Source organism: Pristis pectinata, chromosome 11 (genome assembly GCF_009764475.1).
Source record: "Pristis pectinata isolate sPriPec2 chromosome 11, sPriPec2.1.pri, whole genome shotgun sequence".
NCBI lineage: Eukaryota > Metazoa > Chordata > Chondrichthyes > Rhinopristiformes > Pristidae > Pristis > Pristis pectinata.
In genome coordinates this window covers 4,491,128-4,509,500 of record NC_067415.1, presented here as the reverse complement: position 1 = coordinate 4,509,500, position 18,373 = coordinate 4,491,128, and the positions used below count along the sequence as shown (strand labels likewise).

The following is an 18,373-nucleotide window of genomic DNA, read 5'->3' as shown; positions in this document are numbered from 1 at the left end:
AATGAAACAATGCGCCAGACAAAAGGAAGTTCCGTGCTGACTCCAAGTTACCACATCAATCAGCCCCTTGGCCGGCCCACCTCCCCACGGGCCTGTATTATTGGGCAGTCAAACTATTAAGCGTCTCTCAGTGGAGGCTACTGCCTAGCAACAATCTTCACTCCAGCGGACTGGGAATAATTAGTTCTCGGAAAGCATGCATCCGTTAAAGGTTCCACTGCTCCAGGCTTGGGTATTCAGGGGCTTAAAGGAAGTTTGAGAGCTACCCCAAGCCATGAGTCAACGATACCTGTTATGTTTGCGCCAAAATGGGGTTTACCCATTCATGTAATTTGGTTTATGGTTGTCACATGTATTGAGGTACCGTGACAAACTTTGTTTTGCATCCCATTCATACAGATCATTTCATTATAACTGTGCATTGAGGTAGTACAAGGGAAAACAATAACAGAATGCAGAATAAAGTGTTACAGTTACAGAGAAAGTGTAGGCAGACAATAAGGTGCAAGGTCACAACGAGGTAGATTATGAGGTCAAGAGTCCATTTTATCATACTAGGGGATTGTTCAATAGTCTTATAACAGTGGGATAGAAACTGTCCTTGAGCCTGGTGGTACGTGCTTTCAGGCTTTTGTATCTTCTGCCCGGTGGGAGAAGAGAGAATGTCCGGGGTAGGTGGGGTCTTTGATTATGTTGGCTGCTTTACTGAGGCAGCGAGAAGTGTAGGCAGAGTCCATGGAGGGGAGGCTGGTTTCCATGATGTGCTGGGCTGTGTCCACAACACTCTGCAGTTTCTTGTGGTCACCGGCAGAGCAGTTGCCGTATTAAGCTGTTTGAGCCAAGGTTCTAATCACCAGACATCTCACTTCCTGTTTGTCTTTCAGACAGGCATTGGAGACCCAGCAAACTAATAGTTTGCTCAGGTCTCATCGTTAAGGGTCGCACTGTGGTAGAACTGCTGCCTCGCTACTCCAGTGACAGGAGTTCAATCCTGACCTCCGGTGCTGTCTGTGTGTGTGGAGTTTGCATGTTCTCCCTGTTCCCGCCTCCTGATTGCCCCTGGCATCCCATCACCGTGCTGGTGGGTTAATCGGCTGCTGTAAATTACCCCTAGTGGAGGCGTAGTTGGACAACTGTGGGGAGAGTTATAGAATCATACAGCACAGGAACAGGCCCTTCGGCCCAACTGGTCCATGCCGACCAAGATGCCCCATCCAAGCAGGTCCATTTGCCTGTGTTTGGCCTGTAATCTTTCCTATCCATGTACCTGTCCAAATGCCTTTTAAAAGTTGTTATTGTACCTGCCTCTACCTCCTCCTCTGGCAGCTCGTTCCATATACCCATCACCCTCTGTTTGAAGAAGTTGCCCCTCAAGTTTCTATTAATTCTCTCCCCTCTCACCTTCAACCTATGCCCTCTAGTTCTTGATTCCCCAACCCTGGGGAAAAAGACATTCACCCTGTCTATGCCCCTCATGATTTTATACACCCCTTTAAGATCACCTCTCAGTCTCCTACACTCCAAGGAAAAAAGTCCCAGCCTGTCCAACCTCTCCCTATAACTCAGTCCCTCGAATCCTGGCAGCATCCTTGTAAATCTTTTCTGAACTCTTTCCAGCTTTATAACATCTGTCCTATAGCAGGGCGACCAAAACTGAACACCATACTCCAAATGCAGCCTCACCAGCCTCTTGTATATGGCACCCTGACCTCCCATCTTCTATACTCAAAGTCAATTGACGGGTACATGAGATTCAATGTAGTGAAATAAATAAGGAATTGGATTGATGGGTTTACCGGGTGAGCTGGCATAGACTTGATGGGCTGAATGGCCAATATTATGTGACAGTATTAGAACTCTATCCTAAATCCACTGGATTTGAATGTGCCTCTGCCAAAGGCCTCACTTCAATGGGTAGCATAACTGCAGAAACAAAACCAACACTGGAGATGCTCAGTAGGTCAGGCAGCATCTGTGGAGAGATATTTCAGACCTTTCATCCAAACTGTTAAAGTGAGAGGACAAGCAGCCTTTAAGTTACAGAGGGGGGGGAGGAGGAGAGTGCAGAATGTCCATGATGTGGAGGATTCTCGGATGTGGAGGATTCTCGGCTGTGGAGATGGTAGAAGTGTTGATGGTACTGTCTAAGAAGGCGCAGCAAATGCGTATAGATTGTATCTCATCTGTGTAAGCAGAGGGAGACAACTGAGGCCAGTGAAGGGAAAATGTCAAACACTAGAGGACATGCTTTTAAGGTTAGAGGAGGGAAGTTTGAAGGCGATGTGAGGAGCAAGTTTTTTTACGCAGAGTAGTAGGTTCCTGGAATGGGTTACCAGGGGCAGTTTGGTGGAATTTAAGAGGCTTTTAGATAGACACATGAGTATGGAGGGACATGGATGATGCACAGGAGGAGGCTGTTAAGGATAAATTGGCATCAAGATCGGCACAACATCGTGGGCCGAATGGCCTGTTCCGTGCTATAATGTTCTATCTTCTAAAGTACACAATACTGGAACAGTGAGGTATGGAGCACACCGGTTGGTGGAAATCTCAAATAAAAGAGAATGCTGGTCAGGTAGCATCTGTGGAGAGAGTAAATGAGATGATGTTGCAGGTTGTTGACCATCCTTTAGGACTGGCCAGTTTTATCACAGACAGGAAAGGTGGCTTATCTGAAGTTGTTGAATTCAATATCGAGTGCTGAGGGCTGTAACTGTCCCAGATGGAAGATGAAGCACAGTTGCTGGATCTTATGTGGGGCTTTGTTGGAACAGTGTAGGAGACGAAAGATGGAGAGATCAGAGTGGGAGTGGGATGGAGAATTAAAGTAACAACCAAAGGCAACTCTGGGTCACATTTGTGGACAGAACCGTTATTCTGCTACAGAGGATTTTGTGTTCATGCCCAAACTAGAATAAAGCAACAAATTCCAGGCTAACACTCCAGTATGATGTTGAGAGAGTGCTGTACTATTGAAAATGTGTATGATGATTAAATCCAGGCCCTTCTGCTCTTTTATGTAGAGATAAGCTAGTTTAATTTGAAGATAGTTTCTCCTCAATATTTGGTTAAATATTTATCAGTTGACATTACCAAAAACAACTCTCTGGACAGGAATCGTCTGCTGATTTGTGGAACTTTGCTGTGCACATTTTGGGCATTTTTCTCTTAGAATGCAAGAAGGCTTAATTGTCCGTGTCTCACTCTGGGATAGTCTGATGTTTGAAAGGTGATATCTAAATGCAACCTCTCTGCCAGAGAAGGGTGTGGGGAGTGAAGAGCAAATGGAAATGGTGAACTACTCACAGGATACTTGGTTGGGTCTAACTGAGGCACAAGAATTGTGAATAACAGAGACAAAAGCAATTACTTCACACAGATTTCATCCACAAGCAATCAGAATAGAGTTATACAGCACGGAAACAGACCCTTCAGCCCAACTCATCCATACTGACCAAGGTGCCTTCCTGAGCCCACGTTTGGCCCATATCCCTCTAAACCTTTCCTATCCATGTACCTGTCCAAATGCCTTTTAACATTGTTATTGTACCCAGCTCTACCACTTCCTCTGGCAGCTCGTTCCACGTACCCATGTTTAAGAAGTTGCCCCTCAGGTCCCCTTCAACTCTTTCCCCTCTCACCTTAAACCTATGCCCTCTAGTTTTAGACTTCCCTACTCTGGGAAAAAGCCTGTGACCGTCCACCTCAGCTATGCTGCTCATGATTTTATAAACTTCTCTAAGGTCACACTTCAGCCTCCTTCGCTCCAGGGAAAACAGCCCCAGCCTGTCCAGTCTCTCCTGATAACTCAAGCCCTCCAGTCTCAGCAACATCCTTGTGAATCGTTTCTGCCCCCTCTCCAGCTTTAATCACATCCTTCCTATAGCTGGGCGACCAGCACTGCGCACAATACTCCAGGTGTGGTGTCACCAACATCCGACACAGCTGTAACACCATGTCTCAACTCAATGGCTCGTCCGGTGAAGGCAAGCAAGAACAGAAGCCACAAAATAATAATCACAGAAAATTTTGGAAACACTCTGCAGGTCAGGCAGCATGTGTGGAAAGAGAAACAGAGTTAATGTTTCAGGTCAAGAACATTTCATCACAGCGGGACCTGAAACGTCAACTGTTTCCCTATCCATAGACACGGCCTGACCTGCTGAGTGTTTCCAGCATTGTCTGTTTTATTTCAGTTTTCCAGCGTCTGCAGTTGTTTTTTTTGATTTGCAACTGGTGTTGCTTCCTGTCAGTATCTAATGTTTCTGCAGGGTGATAAACAGACCTCCTGCCGGCAGGTAGTATCTAAAGTCAGCACTTGTTATGTCAGCCCTCTCCCTTCCTGACAGACACTGCAGTCTTTCCCAGAATGTGCTTCTTTTAAATTAATCTTATGGGATTGATCTTGTTATTGTCTGTCTACAGTGTACACACACACACACACACACACACACACACACACACACACACACACACACACACACACAGAGCAGTGATTCAACTACCCCAGAGCTCAGAACCCAGCCTGCACTCATTGAATACCTTTTATCTTGTAAAATATCTATAGCGATAGTACTTATTATCTATATTACTTAAAACAATGTCAAACCACTCTGAGAGGAATTTGGACAAAGGAAATTTTAAGGGAGTTGCCTTAAATAAGAATGTTGCATTTGTATCAAAATTTGGTTTAGGCTCTACTTGGAGTGTTGTGTGCAGTTCTGGGCACCCCATTACAGGAAGGATGTGGAGGCTTTGGAGAGGGTGCAGAAGAGGTTCACCAGGATTAGAGGGTATGAGCGACAGGGAGAGGTTGGATAGACTTGGAGTGTTTTCTCGGGGGGGGGGGGGGGAGACAGGTTTATAAAATTATGAGAGATGAGAGAGGGACAGTCAGGATCTTTATCCCAGAGTAGAAAACATCAAGTACTACAGAACACGCATTTATAGTGAGGGGGGAATATTTAAAGGAGATGTGCGGGGCAAGTTTTTTACACAGAGAGTGGCGGGTGCCTGGAACAGGCTGCCAGGGGTGGTGGTGGAAGCAGATATGACTGTGGTGTTTAAGAGGCCATTAGATAGACACATGAATATGCGGGGGGAATGGAGGGATATGGCTCATGTGCAGGCAGAAGAGATTTAGTTTAATTTGGTATCGTGGTGGCACAGACACGGTGGGCCGAAGGGCCTGTTCCTGTGCTGTACTGTTCTACGTTCTAAGAACTAGTTGCGGGATAGGCCATCCATCTCCTCTGCTCTACCATTCTTTAAGATCTTTTTACCTCAGTGTCACTTTCCTGTACTAACCCCATGTCCCAGATTTGCACCCTTAAAGGGACATTAGTGAACCAGATGGGTTGGTATAACAATCCAGTATTTTGTGGTCAGCGTTATTATTCAATGTTATTTTTATTAAAAATGGCAGAATTTAAATTCTACAGCTGCTGTGTTGGGATTTGAACTCATGTGACGGTGATCAATAGTCCAGGCAGCTGGTCAAGTAAAACTGGTTTATTATTGCACATGTACCGAGATATCCAGGGAAAAACTTTGTTTTGCATGCCGTCCATACAGGTAATTTCATTACAACAGTGCATTGAGGTAGTACAAGGGAAAACAACAACAGAATGCAAGAATAAAGTGTTACAGTTACAGAGAAGTGCAGTGCAGGCAGACAATAGGACGCAAGGTCATGACAAGGTACCACCTTGTCGGTGGTACGGCAACTGCTCTGCCCAGGACCTCAAGAAACTGCAGAGAGTTGTGGGCACAGCCCAAAGCATCACGGACACCAGCCTCCCCTCCTTGGACTCTGTCTTTACCTCTCGCTGCCTCGGTGAAGCAGCCAGCGTAATCAAAGACCTCACCCACCTGGGAAATTCTCTCTTCTCTCCTCTTCCATCGGGTAGAAGATACAGGAGCCTGAGGGCACGTACCACCAGACTTAAGGACAGCTTCTACCCCACTGTGATAAGACTATTGAACGGTTCCCTTGTATGATGAGATGGACTCTGACCTCACGGTCTACCTTGTTGTGACCTTGCACCTTATTGCACTGCACTTTCTCTGTAGCTGTGACACTTTACTCTGTACTGTTATTGTTTTTACCTGTACTACATCAATGCACTCTGTACTAACTCAATGTAACTGCACCGTGTAATGAATTGACCTGTACGATCGGTGTGCAAGACAAGTTTTTCACTGTACCTCGGTACAAGTGACAACAATAAACCAATACCAATACGTCTTGATTCTGTTCTATGACAGATTGATGTGGATTTGGAAGCTTTAAAAGGACTTCTTTTTTTCCTTCAGATTTAACTGTGTTGTGTCTGTTTTCCTTCCCCCCCAGGAGTCAAGTGACCTGATGGGTTGTTGAGGTCGCCTCCATAGGCATCGGAAGGAGCATGGTAAAACACCAACCACTTCAGTACTACGAGCCCCAACTATGCTTGTCCTTCCTCACAGGGATCTATGGGTGCAGGTGGAAGCGATACCAGCGATCACATGACAGTACGACCAAGGTCAGTGTTGGCTTGCTGTATCCAGTGGTGTTGGTGTTTGACTATCGTAGACATGTGCAGAGGTTGTGACTGGAAGGGCAAGATCCAAGTTTGCCGTTGTGGCTGTAGTTATTGAGATGGTAAATTGGTTTATTATTGTCACATGTACCGAGGTACAGAGAAAAACTTTGTTTTGCATGCCGTCCATACAGATCATTTCATCACATCAGTACATCGAGGTAGTACAGGGGAAAAGCAAATAACAGGATGCAGAATATTGTGTAGTTGCTCATGTTCCTGTTGACTGGGTGGGTTTTGAATTTGGAAGCCAGTGTCCTGCTGTCAGTCCTCCCTGCTCCTGGGATCTGGATATGAGTGGCAAGGCCAGTATTCATTGCCCTGGACAAGGTGATAGTGAGCTGCCTGCTCGAACCGCTGCAGTCCTTCTGGTGAAGCTGCTCCCACTGTGCTGTTGGGGAGGGAGTTCCAGGATTCAGATCGATGATGGAGTCAAACAGCATGGAAACAGGCCCTTTGGCCCAACTGGTCCATGCTGACTGAGATTCCCATCTAAGCTAGTCCCATTTACCTGCATTTGGCCCATATCCCTCTTAAACCTTTCCCATCCATGTACCTGTCCAAGTGCCTTTTAAATGTTGTAAATGTACCTGCCTCAACTACTTCCTCTGGCAGCTCGTTCCATATACTGACCACCCTCTTGGTGAAATAGTTGCCCCTCAGGTTCCTATTAAATCTTTCCCCTCTCACCTTAAACCTGTGCCCTCTAGTTCTTGATTCCCCAACCCTGGGAGAAAGACTGTGTGCATTCACCCTATCAATGCCCCTCATGATTTTATACACCTCTATAAGATCACCCCTCATTATCCTACACTCCTATGAAAATAGTCCCAACCTGTTCCACCTCTCTCCATAACCTCCGTTGAGTCCCGACAACATCCTCGTAAATCTCCACAACAGCTTAATGACATCTTTCCTGTAGGAGGGTGACCAAAACTGAACACAATATTCCAAATGCGGCCTCACCAATGTCTTGTAGGGAATGCCAAGGAGCGGCGATATATTTCCAAGTCAGGATGGTGTGTGACTTGGAGGGCAACCTTCAGGTTCCATGTAACTTTGGACCTTGGCCTTCTAGTTGATGTGGTGTTTGGCAGATGTAGTGGAGTATCCTCTGTGAGTGACTGCAGTGCACCTTGTAGATGGTGTAAGAGCCTTGGGGTGTCAGGAGATGAGAACTTCACCACAGAAGTCCCAGCCTCTGACCTGCATTGTAGCCACAATTGCTGAGCTGATTCCTTGGGCCTACACCTGAGGGGGATTGATGGACAGCTGTTAATCCCAGATAAACATCCCACAGGATCTGAATCCATGGAAACGCATTGGGCAACCAACCCACCCTCAAAGCTTGATCTTTGATTGGTTAATGTCCTTGTGGCTCGGGCGCATGTTTGATGACGCAAAGTGTGTTTGATCCAGTCGAAGACGAAGCCTGTTCAGCAAGGAATATCAGCCCAATGGAGTTTAGCTGGAGTAAATAGTGGGAAACTCTCAGAATGTGAGTTGGAGATCTCAGTGTAATGGAGAATATGACTAGGTTCAGGGAGTGAACAGGGAGAAGGGACTTATAGAGCAATCACAGGCAAGATGGGCTAAATGGTCTACTCCTGAGCTATATGTTATTCTGCGTTTCCAGTGGTAGGTGGAGTAATAACCACTAAGGTTAGTTGGCAACAGAGGCATGGTGGAAGTGAGGACATTGTGTTCTGTGGACGAGCTGTGGTCAGAATACATTACCATTGCCAGGACTTGAGGGACTGTTATAGGGAGAGGTTGAGCAGGCTGGGACTTTCTTCCTTGGAGTGTAGGACACTGAGAGGTGATCTTACAGAGGTGTATAAAATCATAAGGGGCATAAATAGGGTGAATGCACTCAGTCTTTTTCCCAAGTTTGGGGAATCAAGGACTTGAGGGCATAGGTTTAAGGTGAGAGGGGAAAGATTCAGTAGGAGACACAAAAGACTGACGCAGGGTTTCGACCCGAGACGTCGACAATTCCTTACCTCCCATAGATGCTGCTTGACCCACTGAGTTCCTCCTGCAGATTGTTTGTGGCTCAAAATTTAATAGGAACTTGAGGGGCAACTTTTTTGCATAAAGGATGATCTGTACGTGGAATGAGCTGCCAGGGGAAGTGGTTGAGGCTGGTACAATAATAACTTTTCAAAGACAATTGACAGGTATGTGCATAGGGAAAGGTTTGGAAGGTTATGGGCCAATTGTGGGCAAATGGGACTGTCTTGGATGGGACATCTTGGTCAGCATGGACGAGTTGGGCCGAAGGGCCAGTTTCCGTGCTGTATGACTCTATGACCTGAAAGAACAATGGAAAGCAGATTCAAAACCGAATTTCAGAAGAGGGCTATGACCTTGGAAATAGGTTAGAGGTGGAGGAGACTGATGGGAGTGTTCAAAGATTTGGCCTAGGGTGGGAGGTGGATAGAAAATGTATTGGAGGTAGTTCTCTGGACAGGCCATGGGTCCTTTGACTATGATTGAGTGGGTCGGGAATGTTCTTCCGGTATATTTACTGTTTGTTTTCATCCCACAAGATAGCCTACATGATAGCCATCATGGAATGTCTTTCAGCCTGATCACCGCAATATCTTTGTATTCATGCATCACTGAGTACTGAGGCCTGTGCTAATGCACCCTGCAGTATAGTACATTTACAAGGTGCTGCAATGTACAGCTCTCCATCTCGCTGAGCATAAACCTATGAATTTTTTACGTAGCTGTAGACCTTGAAGTGCTGCTAATTGAAAACAAGCTGCACGCTGTTGATCCTTGGGATGGGAATACAAAAGTAGGGAGGTTATTGGCTGAAGTTATAGAGTATCAGTGAGTCAAGTTTATTATCACACCCACAAGTACATGTATGCACAGGTACAATGAAAAACCTACTTGCAGCAGCATCACAGGCACACAGCATCAGATAAGCAGCATTCACAAGAAAAACATAAATTAAACACAATTTTTACAAGAAAACACAATTAGGACAAAAAAAATGTCCATTGTAATGCAAGGTGGTCATAATGTTACTGTACTGAGGTAGTGATTAGGGTTGTTCCGGTTGATTTAAGAACGGAATGGTTGAAAGGAAGTAGCTGTTCCTGAACCTGGTGGTGTGGGACTTCAGGCTTCTGTACCTCCTGCCCGATGGTAGCAGTGAGAAGATGGCATGGCCCGGATGGTGGGGATCGTTGATGATCGATGTTGCCTTCTTGAGGCAGCGCCTCCTGTAGGTACTACCGACGGTGGGGAGGGATGTGCCCGTGATGTATTGGGCTAAGTCCACTGCTCTCTGCAGGTTCTTGTGTTCCTGTGCATTTGAATTGCTGTACCAGACCGTGATGTACCCAGTCAGGATACTTTACCTGGAGTACTCTACACAGTATTGGTTTCCTGACTTAAGGAAGGATCTTAATTATTGGAAAAAGTTCAGAGAAAGTTGAATGGACTAATACCTCCAAGGGGAGGGTTGTCTTATGAGGAAAGGTTGGACAGTCTGGGCTTGTCTCCGCTGGAGTTTAGAAGAGAGACCAGGGACTTGGTTGAAACAGATCAGGGGGATCTGACGGGGAACTACTTTACTCAGAGGGTGGTGCGAGTGTGGAACGAGCTGCCAACGGAAGTGGTAGATGCAACTGTAACGTTTAAGAGAAGTTTGGATAGGTGCATGGATGAGAGAGGTATGGAGGGCTATGGTCTGGGTACAGATCAATGGGATGAGGCAGAAAACCAGGCCGGCATGGACTAGATGGGTTGAAGGGCCTGTTTCTGTGCTGTAGTGCTCTATGACTCCATGAGTGAATGTGGAGAGGATGGTTGCTTGTGGAAGAAGACTTGAACCAGGAGACTGTTTAGAAATAAAGGGTGGCTCATAAAAGACAGTTAAGGGGGAATTTTTCTCTCTGAAGATAGTTAATCTTTGGAACTCTTTCCTCAAAGGGCGGTGGAAGTGAATGGAAGCCTAATTGATCCAATCTCATACATCAGTCCCGCCAGGCCAGGGTTGCTCTCTTTTAAATAGCATGTATCCACGGTATCTTACTGAAAGATGGTCACCCTCTTCCGGGCTATGGCTTGGCTCGGGCTAATTAATGACACCAAAAGTTAATTAAATCATGGTGAGGGATGCAGCCACAACGAGGTAGATTGGGAGATCGAAGGTGTATCTTTTAATGTGTGAGAGGTCCGTTCAAGAGTCTTATAACAGCAGGATAGAAGCTGTCCTTGAGCCTGGTGGTACGTGCTCTTCAGGCTTTTGTATCTTCTGCCCGATGGGAGGGGGAGAAAGAGAGAATGACCGGGGTGGGTGGGGTCTTTGATTATGTTGGCTGCTTTCCCGAGGCAGTGGGAAGTGTAGACAGAGTCAATGGAGGGGAGGCTGGTTTCTGTGATGGACTCAGCTGTGTCCACAACTCTCTGAAATTTCTTGATGTTGGGCAGAGCAGTTGCCGTACCAAGCCGTGGTGCATCCGGATTGGGTGCTTTCTATGGTGCATTTGTGAAAATTGGTGAGGGGTCATTGGGGACATGCCGAATTTTTTAGCCTTCTAAGGGTGCTAGTGTGCTTTCTTTGGCCGTGATAAATATGTCTCCGCAATTTTATCTTGTCCGCAGCTTGGTGGCAAGTGTTTGGAAGCTCATCCTGCAGTTGGTGCCTTGCCGTAAATACATGTCATTGGCACAGTGCTGTTTGTGGGATCTTGCTGTGTACTGGCACCGGTGACAGCAATTTAATGTCGGCGGTGGCAAGCTGTACTGGGGATGCTGCATTGCACAGGGCAAGTAATGTCAGCTGGGAGGTAAAGTTATTGAAACGATGTATCTAAGATGTGATCATGGCTCCTGCCCTCAAACTGTCCCCACTTCTGTCAACCGGAGCCAGGAGTGGCAGCACCTTGCCTTCCGACCTTGCTGCATTTAATTGGGCCTCTTCTGGTCACTGATGTGATTTCCCTCCAATTGTTGCTTCAGTTCACAGTCGCTGGGGATTGTTAAAGATAGAGTCACAGCATCACACAGCACGGAAACAGGCCCTTCGGCCCACCCTGTTCATGTTGTCAGTGAATTTACCTCTACAGGTCCCAGTTAGCTGCACTTGGTCCAACCTATCTGTTTCTCAGCTCCACCCACTCTCTGCCTTCTCCTCCCCTTCTCTCTGCTCCATTCCCTCTCCTCCCTCTCCCTCCGCCTCCCTCTCACTTCCCCTCTCCCTTCCCCGTCTCCCTCCCCTCCCTCCTTCCTCCTCCCTCCTTTCCATCCCCCTCCCTCCTCCCTCTCCATCGCCCCTCTCCCTCCCCTTCCTCCCCGCCCCATCCGCCCCTCCACCCCCTCCCCTCCACCCCCCTCCCCCTCTCCCTCCCCGCCCTCTCCCACCCCCCGTCCCTCCACCCCCCGTCCCTCCACCCCCTCCCTCCCCCCCTCCCTCCCTCTCCCTCCCCTCCCTCTCCGTCTTTTTCTTTCTTTTTCAATCTTTTTATTAATTTTCAAATTAATACAGATTAGTATACAGAACATCAATGATTATACACGTGATACAAAGAGATCAGGAGGACAATCACGACGTATATAATCATAAAGAATAAAAGATATTTTCTAGACGCCACAGTCTCTTAGTAAGCGTATATAATACAAAAAAAATCAAAAGGGAAAGAAAAAGATTTATTATATAATTATATAATCTTTTCCTTCCTCTCACCCCTCTCCCTCTCCCCTCCCCTCTCCCCTCTCTCTCCAACCCCCTCCCTCCCCCCTCCTCCCCTTCTCCCTCCCCCACTCCCCCCTCTTCCTCCCACTATTCCCCCCTTTCCCTCCCCCCTCCCTCTGCCCCTTCTCCCTCCCCCTTCCCTGGGCATTTGGAGATTTCAGAACACACCCAGACACACAGGCAGAGCCAGTCGCAGAAGTGCAGCCCATGTGCTGTTGATTTGCTCAATTGGTTCCAAATGTGATCCGGGAAATGATTGGGACGGTTTGAGAGGCTTCAAGAGTACACAAGTTACAACACAGACTGCAGTCAGAGCCTGTTGTGTTGGTGAGTGCCTCGTTTCTCTCCCACAGCAGAGGCACTGACGTGCGTCATAGTCATAAAGCAGGGAAACAGGCCCTTCAGCCCGACTGGTCCATGCCGACTGTGTTGTCCAGTGAGCTAGTCCCATCTGCCCATGTTTGGCCCGTAGCCCTCGAAGCCTCTCCTATCCACATACTGGGCCCAGCATATAGATGCAATCACAAGGAAAGTGCACACTTTCTTCGGAGGTTAGGGAGGTTCGGCTTGTCACCGAACACTAACAAACTTCTACAGATGCTCAGTTGAAAGTATCCTGACTGGTTGCATCACGGTCTGGTACGGCAATTCCATTGCACAGGAACATAAGAAGCTGCAGAGAGTAGTGGACTCTGCCCAATACATCACTGGCACATCCCTTCCCACCATCGGGAGTACCTACAGGAGGTGCCGCCTCAAGAAGGCAACATCCATCATCAAAGATCCCCACCATCCGGGCCGTGCCATCTCCTCACAGCTCTCATCGGGCAGGAGGTACAGAAGCCTGAAGTCCCACACCACCAGGTTCAAGAACAGTTACTTCCCTTGAACCATTCGGTTCTTGAACCAACTGACACAACCCTAATCACTACAGTTTAACAACACTACGACCACTTCGATCACTTTGCACTAAAATGGACATTTTTTGTTCTAATTGTGTTCTTTCTTGTAAAAAGTGTGCATAATTTATGTTTTTCTTGTGAATGCTGCTTATCTGATGCTATGTGCCTGTGATGCTGCTGCAAGTAAGTTTTTCATTGCACTTGTGCGTACATGTACTTGTGCATATGACAATAAACTCAACTTGTCTTGACTTTTCGAGATGGCTTTTAAACGTTGCTATGTGCCCGCCTCAACCACTATTTCTGACAGCTCATTCCAAATACGCACCACCCTTTGCATGAAGAAGCTGCCCCTGATGTCTCTTTTAAATCTCTCACCTCTGATCTTAAACCTATGCCCTCTTGTTTTTAGCTCCCCCTCCTTGGGAAAAAGACAATGCGCCTTCACCCTGTCTACGCCCCCTCATGGTCACTAAGTCCAAGAGATTCCAGCAGCCCTCAGCCTCGACAGCTGCCTGTCCCAGGAGTTGTGGATTATTATTGGAAGGTTGTCGGGTCTCCTGTTCTATCTTCCAGTTCCTTCAGTGGTTGCAAGTGTTCCTCACTGACCGTGAAATCATTTCGTTCTCTCCTGTTCCCTCCTATGCCCTTGAACCAGTCCTCTTGGCATTTGTTGAAGAGCCTTTCTTGCTTTAGCTTCACTGGTCATTGCCGATCAGAGGATTATAGAATTATTATGGCCTTAAAGGACTCTATTTGGCCCATTGAGTCTGTCCTGGTTCTGAAAAGGCCAATTGAGCCCCTGTTCTTATGCCACGAAGGATTCTCTCTTACTTGTCTCTCCGATTCCCTTTCGAAGGTCCTGATGAATTTTCAATGCACAACCCACTATGGGCCGTGAGTCCCAGACCAACGCTCAACGTTAACACAATGCCCCACATCCCCTCCTGTATCCTCTGGCCATCGTTTCAACCCTGTTTCCTCTGAAGGAGATAGAGAGCTTAGTGACGTGGTGTCATAACAATGACCTTTCCCTCAGTGTCAGCAAAACAAAAGAGCTGGTCATTGACTTCAGGAAAGGGGGCGGTGCAAATGCTCCTGTCTACGTCAATGGTGCTGAGGTCAAGAGGGTTGAGAGCTTCAAGTTCCTTGGAGTGAACATCACCAATAGCCTGTCCTGGTCTAACCACGTAGCCGCCACAGCCAAGAAAGCTCACCTCAGGAGGCTAAAGAAATTTGGCATGTCCCCTTTGACACTCACCAATTTGTATTGATACCCCATAGAAAGAATCCTATCTGGATGCATCACAGCTTGGTATGGCAACTGCTCTGCCCGTGACCACAAGAAACTGCAGAGAGTTGCAGACACAGCCCAGTGCGTCATGGAAGCCAGCCTCCCCTCTATGGACTCTGTCTATACCTCTTGGTGAAGCAGCCAGCATAATCAAAGACCCCACCCACCCAGGTCATTCTCTCTTCTCCCCTCTCCCATAAGGCAGAAGATACAGGAGCCTGAGGGCACGTACCACCAGGCTCAAGGACAGCTTCTATCCCACTGTGATAAGACTATTGAATGGTTCCCTTATACAATAAGATGGACTCTTGACCCCACAATCTACCTTGTTATGACCTTGCACCTTATTGTCTACCTGCACTGCACTTCCCTGTAGCTGTGACACTTTACTCTGCATTCTGTTATTGTTTTTACCCCGTACTACCTCAATGCACTTTGTAATGAATTGACCTGTACGATCGGTATGCAAGACAAGATTTTCACTGTACCTCGTTACAAGTGACAATAATAAACCAATACCAATACCAATACCAAAAACAATACCAATACCTTCCTCTGTTGATAACAACTTCCTTCCATTACGCCACACCGAGCAGTCATGAACTTGTCCACCTCTGTCAGTCCTCTGCTCCACATCCGCTTTTCCGATGAGAACCCCTCCAGCTCCTCTGGTCTATCTTTGCACTTTGCACTTTTCTTTGCACTGTCCTGTTGGTGCAACACAACAAATTTCACGTCATATAAGTCAGCGATAATAAATCTGATTCTGATCCCAGGAACTAAAATTCCTTGTGCTCGGAACTGTTCCGGAAAATCTCCCCCACACCCTCACCAGGACCTTCCCAAAATGTGGTGACCGGAACCGACCGCAATCCCTCAGCTGTGTCTCATCACATTTATCGTCCTTCCTTAAATTTTTAAAGGAATATTTTCACTCCCTTCCCATTCATTCTTCCCCATCTTTTATCTTTCCACTTCTACTGAAGAATTGCCAGTAGGAACAGGCCATTCAGCCCATCGAATATGTTCCTAAATCCATTGTGTTGCAGCTAATTTGTAAGGTAATTCACCAACGTGCCTTGGTTCCATACTGCTGAATACCTCTGCCAACAGCAGTAATAAAGTGTATTGACCAGGGCAGGGTAGTAGATGTGATTTACATAGACTTTAGTAAAGCCTTTGAAACAGTCCCACGTGGGATCCAAGGCAAGTTGGCAAATTGGATCCAAAATTGGCTTGGCAATAGGAGACGGGAAGTGATGTTATGGGGTTGGTTTTTTGCAATTGGACGTCTATGATTCGTGGTGTTCTGCAAGGATCGGTACTGGGACCCTTGCTGTTTGTAATATAAATGAATGACTCGTAAGTGGATGTGGGAGGAAAGATCATTAAGTTCACGGATGACACGGAGATTGGTGGAGTTGTTCATTGTGTGGGGCAGAGTCTCAGACTGCAGAGAGATGTTGGTGTGTTGGTGAACTGGGCGGAGGGATAGCGGGTGGAGCTCACGCCAGACAAATGTAAGGAATCAGAATCAGGTTTATTATCACCAACACATTTGTGAAATGTGTTGTGTTGCGGGACTAGCAGTACAGTGCAAGACATAAAATTGCTATAAGTTACAAAATAAATAATGCAGAGAAAAGGAGTAACGAGGTAGTGTTCATGGGTTCATGGACCGTTCAGAAATATGATGGCGGAGGGGAAGAAGCTGTTCCTGAATCGTTGAGTGTGGGTCTTCAGGCTCCTGCACCTCCTCCCCGATGGTAGTAACAAGAAGAGGGCATGTCCCGGGTAGTGAGGGTCCTTGGTGATGGATGCTGCCTTCTTGAGGTGCCGCCTTCTTGAGGCACTGCCTCTTGAAGATATCCTTGATGGCAGGGAGGGTTGTACCCGAGATGGAGCTGGCTGAGTCTACAACGCTCTGCAGCCTCTTTCGATTCTGCACATTGCATCACCACCTCGCATTGGAGCCTCCATACCAGGCGGTGATGCAACCAGTCAGAACGCTCTCCACCGTACATCCATAGAAATTTGCAAGGGTCTTTGGTGACATACCAAATCTCCTCAAACTCCTGACAAACTAGAGCCGCTGGTGTGCCTTCTTCACGATTGCATCAATGTGTTGATGCATTTTGTGAGCACTAATGAGGCTAGGACATGCACCATGAATGGTAGGGCCTCAGGGAGTATTGAGGAACAGCAGGACCTCGGAGTACATTGTCCCATAGAAGGTGGCAACGTAGGTAGACGATGTGGTTAGGAAGGCATATGGGATACTGGTCTTCATTAGAGGGGGCATTGACTACAGAAGTAGAGAGGTAATGCTCCAACTTTACAAAACCTTGGTCAGACCTCAGCTCGTGTACTGCATGAAGTTCTGGTCACCGAGATATAGGAACAATGTGATGGAGCTGGAGAGGGGGCAGAGGAGACTCACCAGGATGTGGCCTGGGATGGAGCATTTCAGTTATGAGCAGAGATTGGAGAGGCAGGGTCTGTTCTCCCTGGAGCAGAGGTGGTTAAGAGGGGACATGATTGAGGTATGTAGAATTATGAGGGGTATAGGTAGGGTAGATTGTGGGAAACATACCTCCATATCAGCGGTAGCTACAACTAGAGGACACAGGTTTAGGTTAAGGGGGGGAAGAAATCAGAGAGGACTGGAGGAGGACCACATTCACCCAGAAGAGTGGTGAGTACCTGGAATGCACTGTCTGAGGGAGTGGTTGAAGCTGGGTCACTGCCATGTGTCTGGACGAGCACTTCAATCACCTAGGCATAAAAGGCTATGGGCCAAGTGCAAGGAGATGGGGTTAATATCGAGGGATGTCCGATGGTCAGCGTGGACAAGTTGGGAAGTAATGGCTGAAGTTATAGAGAGTATCGATGAGTCAAGTTTGTTGTCAGATGCACAAGTCCATGTGTGCACAGGTGCAGAGAAAAACTTACTTGCAGCAGCATCACAGGCACACTGCATCAGAGACACAGCATTCACAAGAAAATCGTGAATTAAACATAAATTATACACAATTTTTACAAGAAAGAACACAATCGGAACAGTAAAAAACAAAGTCCATTATAGTGCAAAGTGGTCACAGTGTCACTGTTACTGAGGTAGTGATTAGGGTTGTGCAGGTTGGTTCAAGAACCAAATGGGTGAAGGGAGGTAGCTGTTCCTGAACCTGGTGGTGCGGGACTTCAGGCTTCTGTACCTCCCACCCGATGGGAGCTGCAAGAAGGTTTGGGTGAATAAAATGGGATTAGTGTAGATGGGGGCTTGGACTCTGTCTATACTTCTCGCTGCCTCGGTAAAATAGCCAGCATAATCAAAGACCCCATCCACCCTGGACATTCTTTCTTCTCCCCCCTCCCATCGGGCAGAAGATACAAAAGCCTGAAAGCACGTACCACCAGGCTCAAGGACAGCTTCTGTCCTGCTGTTATCAGACTATTGAACGGTCCCCTAGTATGATAATATGGACTCTTGACCTCATAATCTTCCTCGTTGTGACCTTGCACCTTATTGTCTGCCTGCACTGCACTTTCTCTGTAACTGTAACACTTTATTCTGCATTCTATTATTGTTTTCCCTTGTACTACCTCAATGCACTGTTGTAATGAATTGATCTGTATGGATGGCATGCAAAACAAAGTTTTTCACTGGACATTTACCTTGGTACATGTGACAATAATAAACCCAATTTACCAATGGTCAACGTGGTGAGGCAAAGGGCTTGTTTCTGTTCTGTAAGTCTTTATGATGGGTAACTCCTGAACTTTGCAAGTTCTTTGTAGCCCGTCCTCATAATGCTGTCAGTCCAGCGACCTTTCTGGTGAACCTGGCTTCAACCACCTCTGGTGCCATTGTACCTGTCCA

The 18,373-nt window shown here is 47.0% G+C and overlaps 1 protein-coding gene across 3 annotated transcripts in view; it reads left to right on the top strand.

The window, feature by feature from the left end:
- Positions 1-18,373, top strand: part of LOC127575708 (glycerophosphodiester phosphodiesterase domain-containing protein 5-like) — a 217,065-nt gene that overhangs the window by 74,306 nt on the left and 124,386 nt on the right. For all 3 annotated transcript variants that reach the window (XM_052025690.1, XM_052025693.1, XM_052025691.1), the window contains one exon: positions 6,353-6,524. In XM_052025690.1, coding sequence (XP_051881650.1) covers positions 6,408-6,524 — 117 coding nt within the window. In that variant the 5' untranslated portion in view covers positions 6,353-6,407. Of the gene's footprint in view, positions 1-6,352; positions 6,525-18,373 lie in introns of those variants that run through there.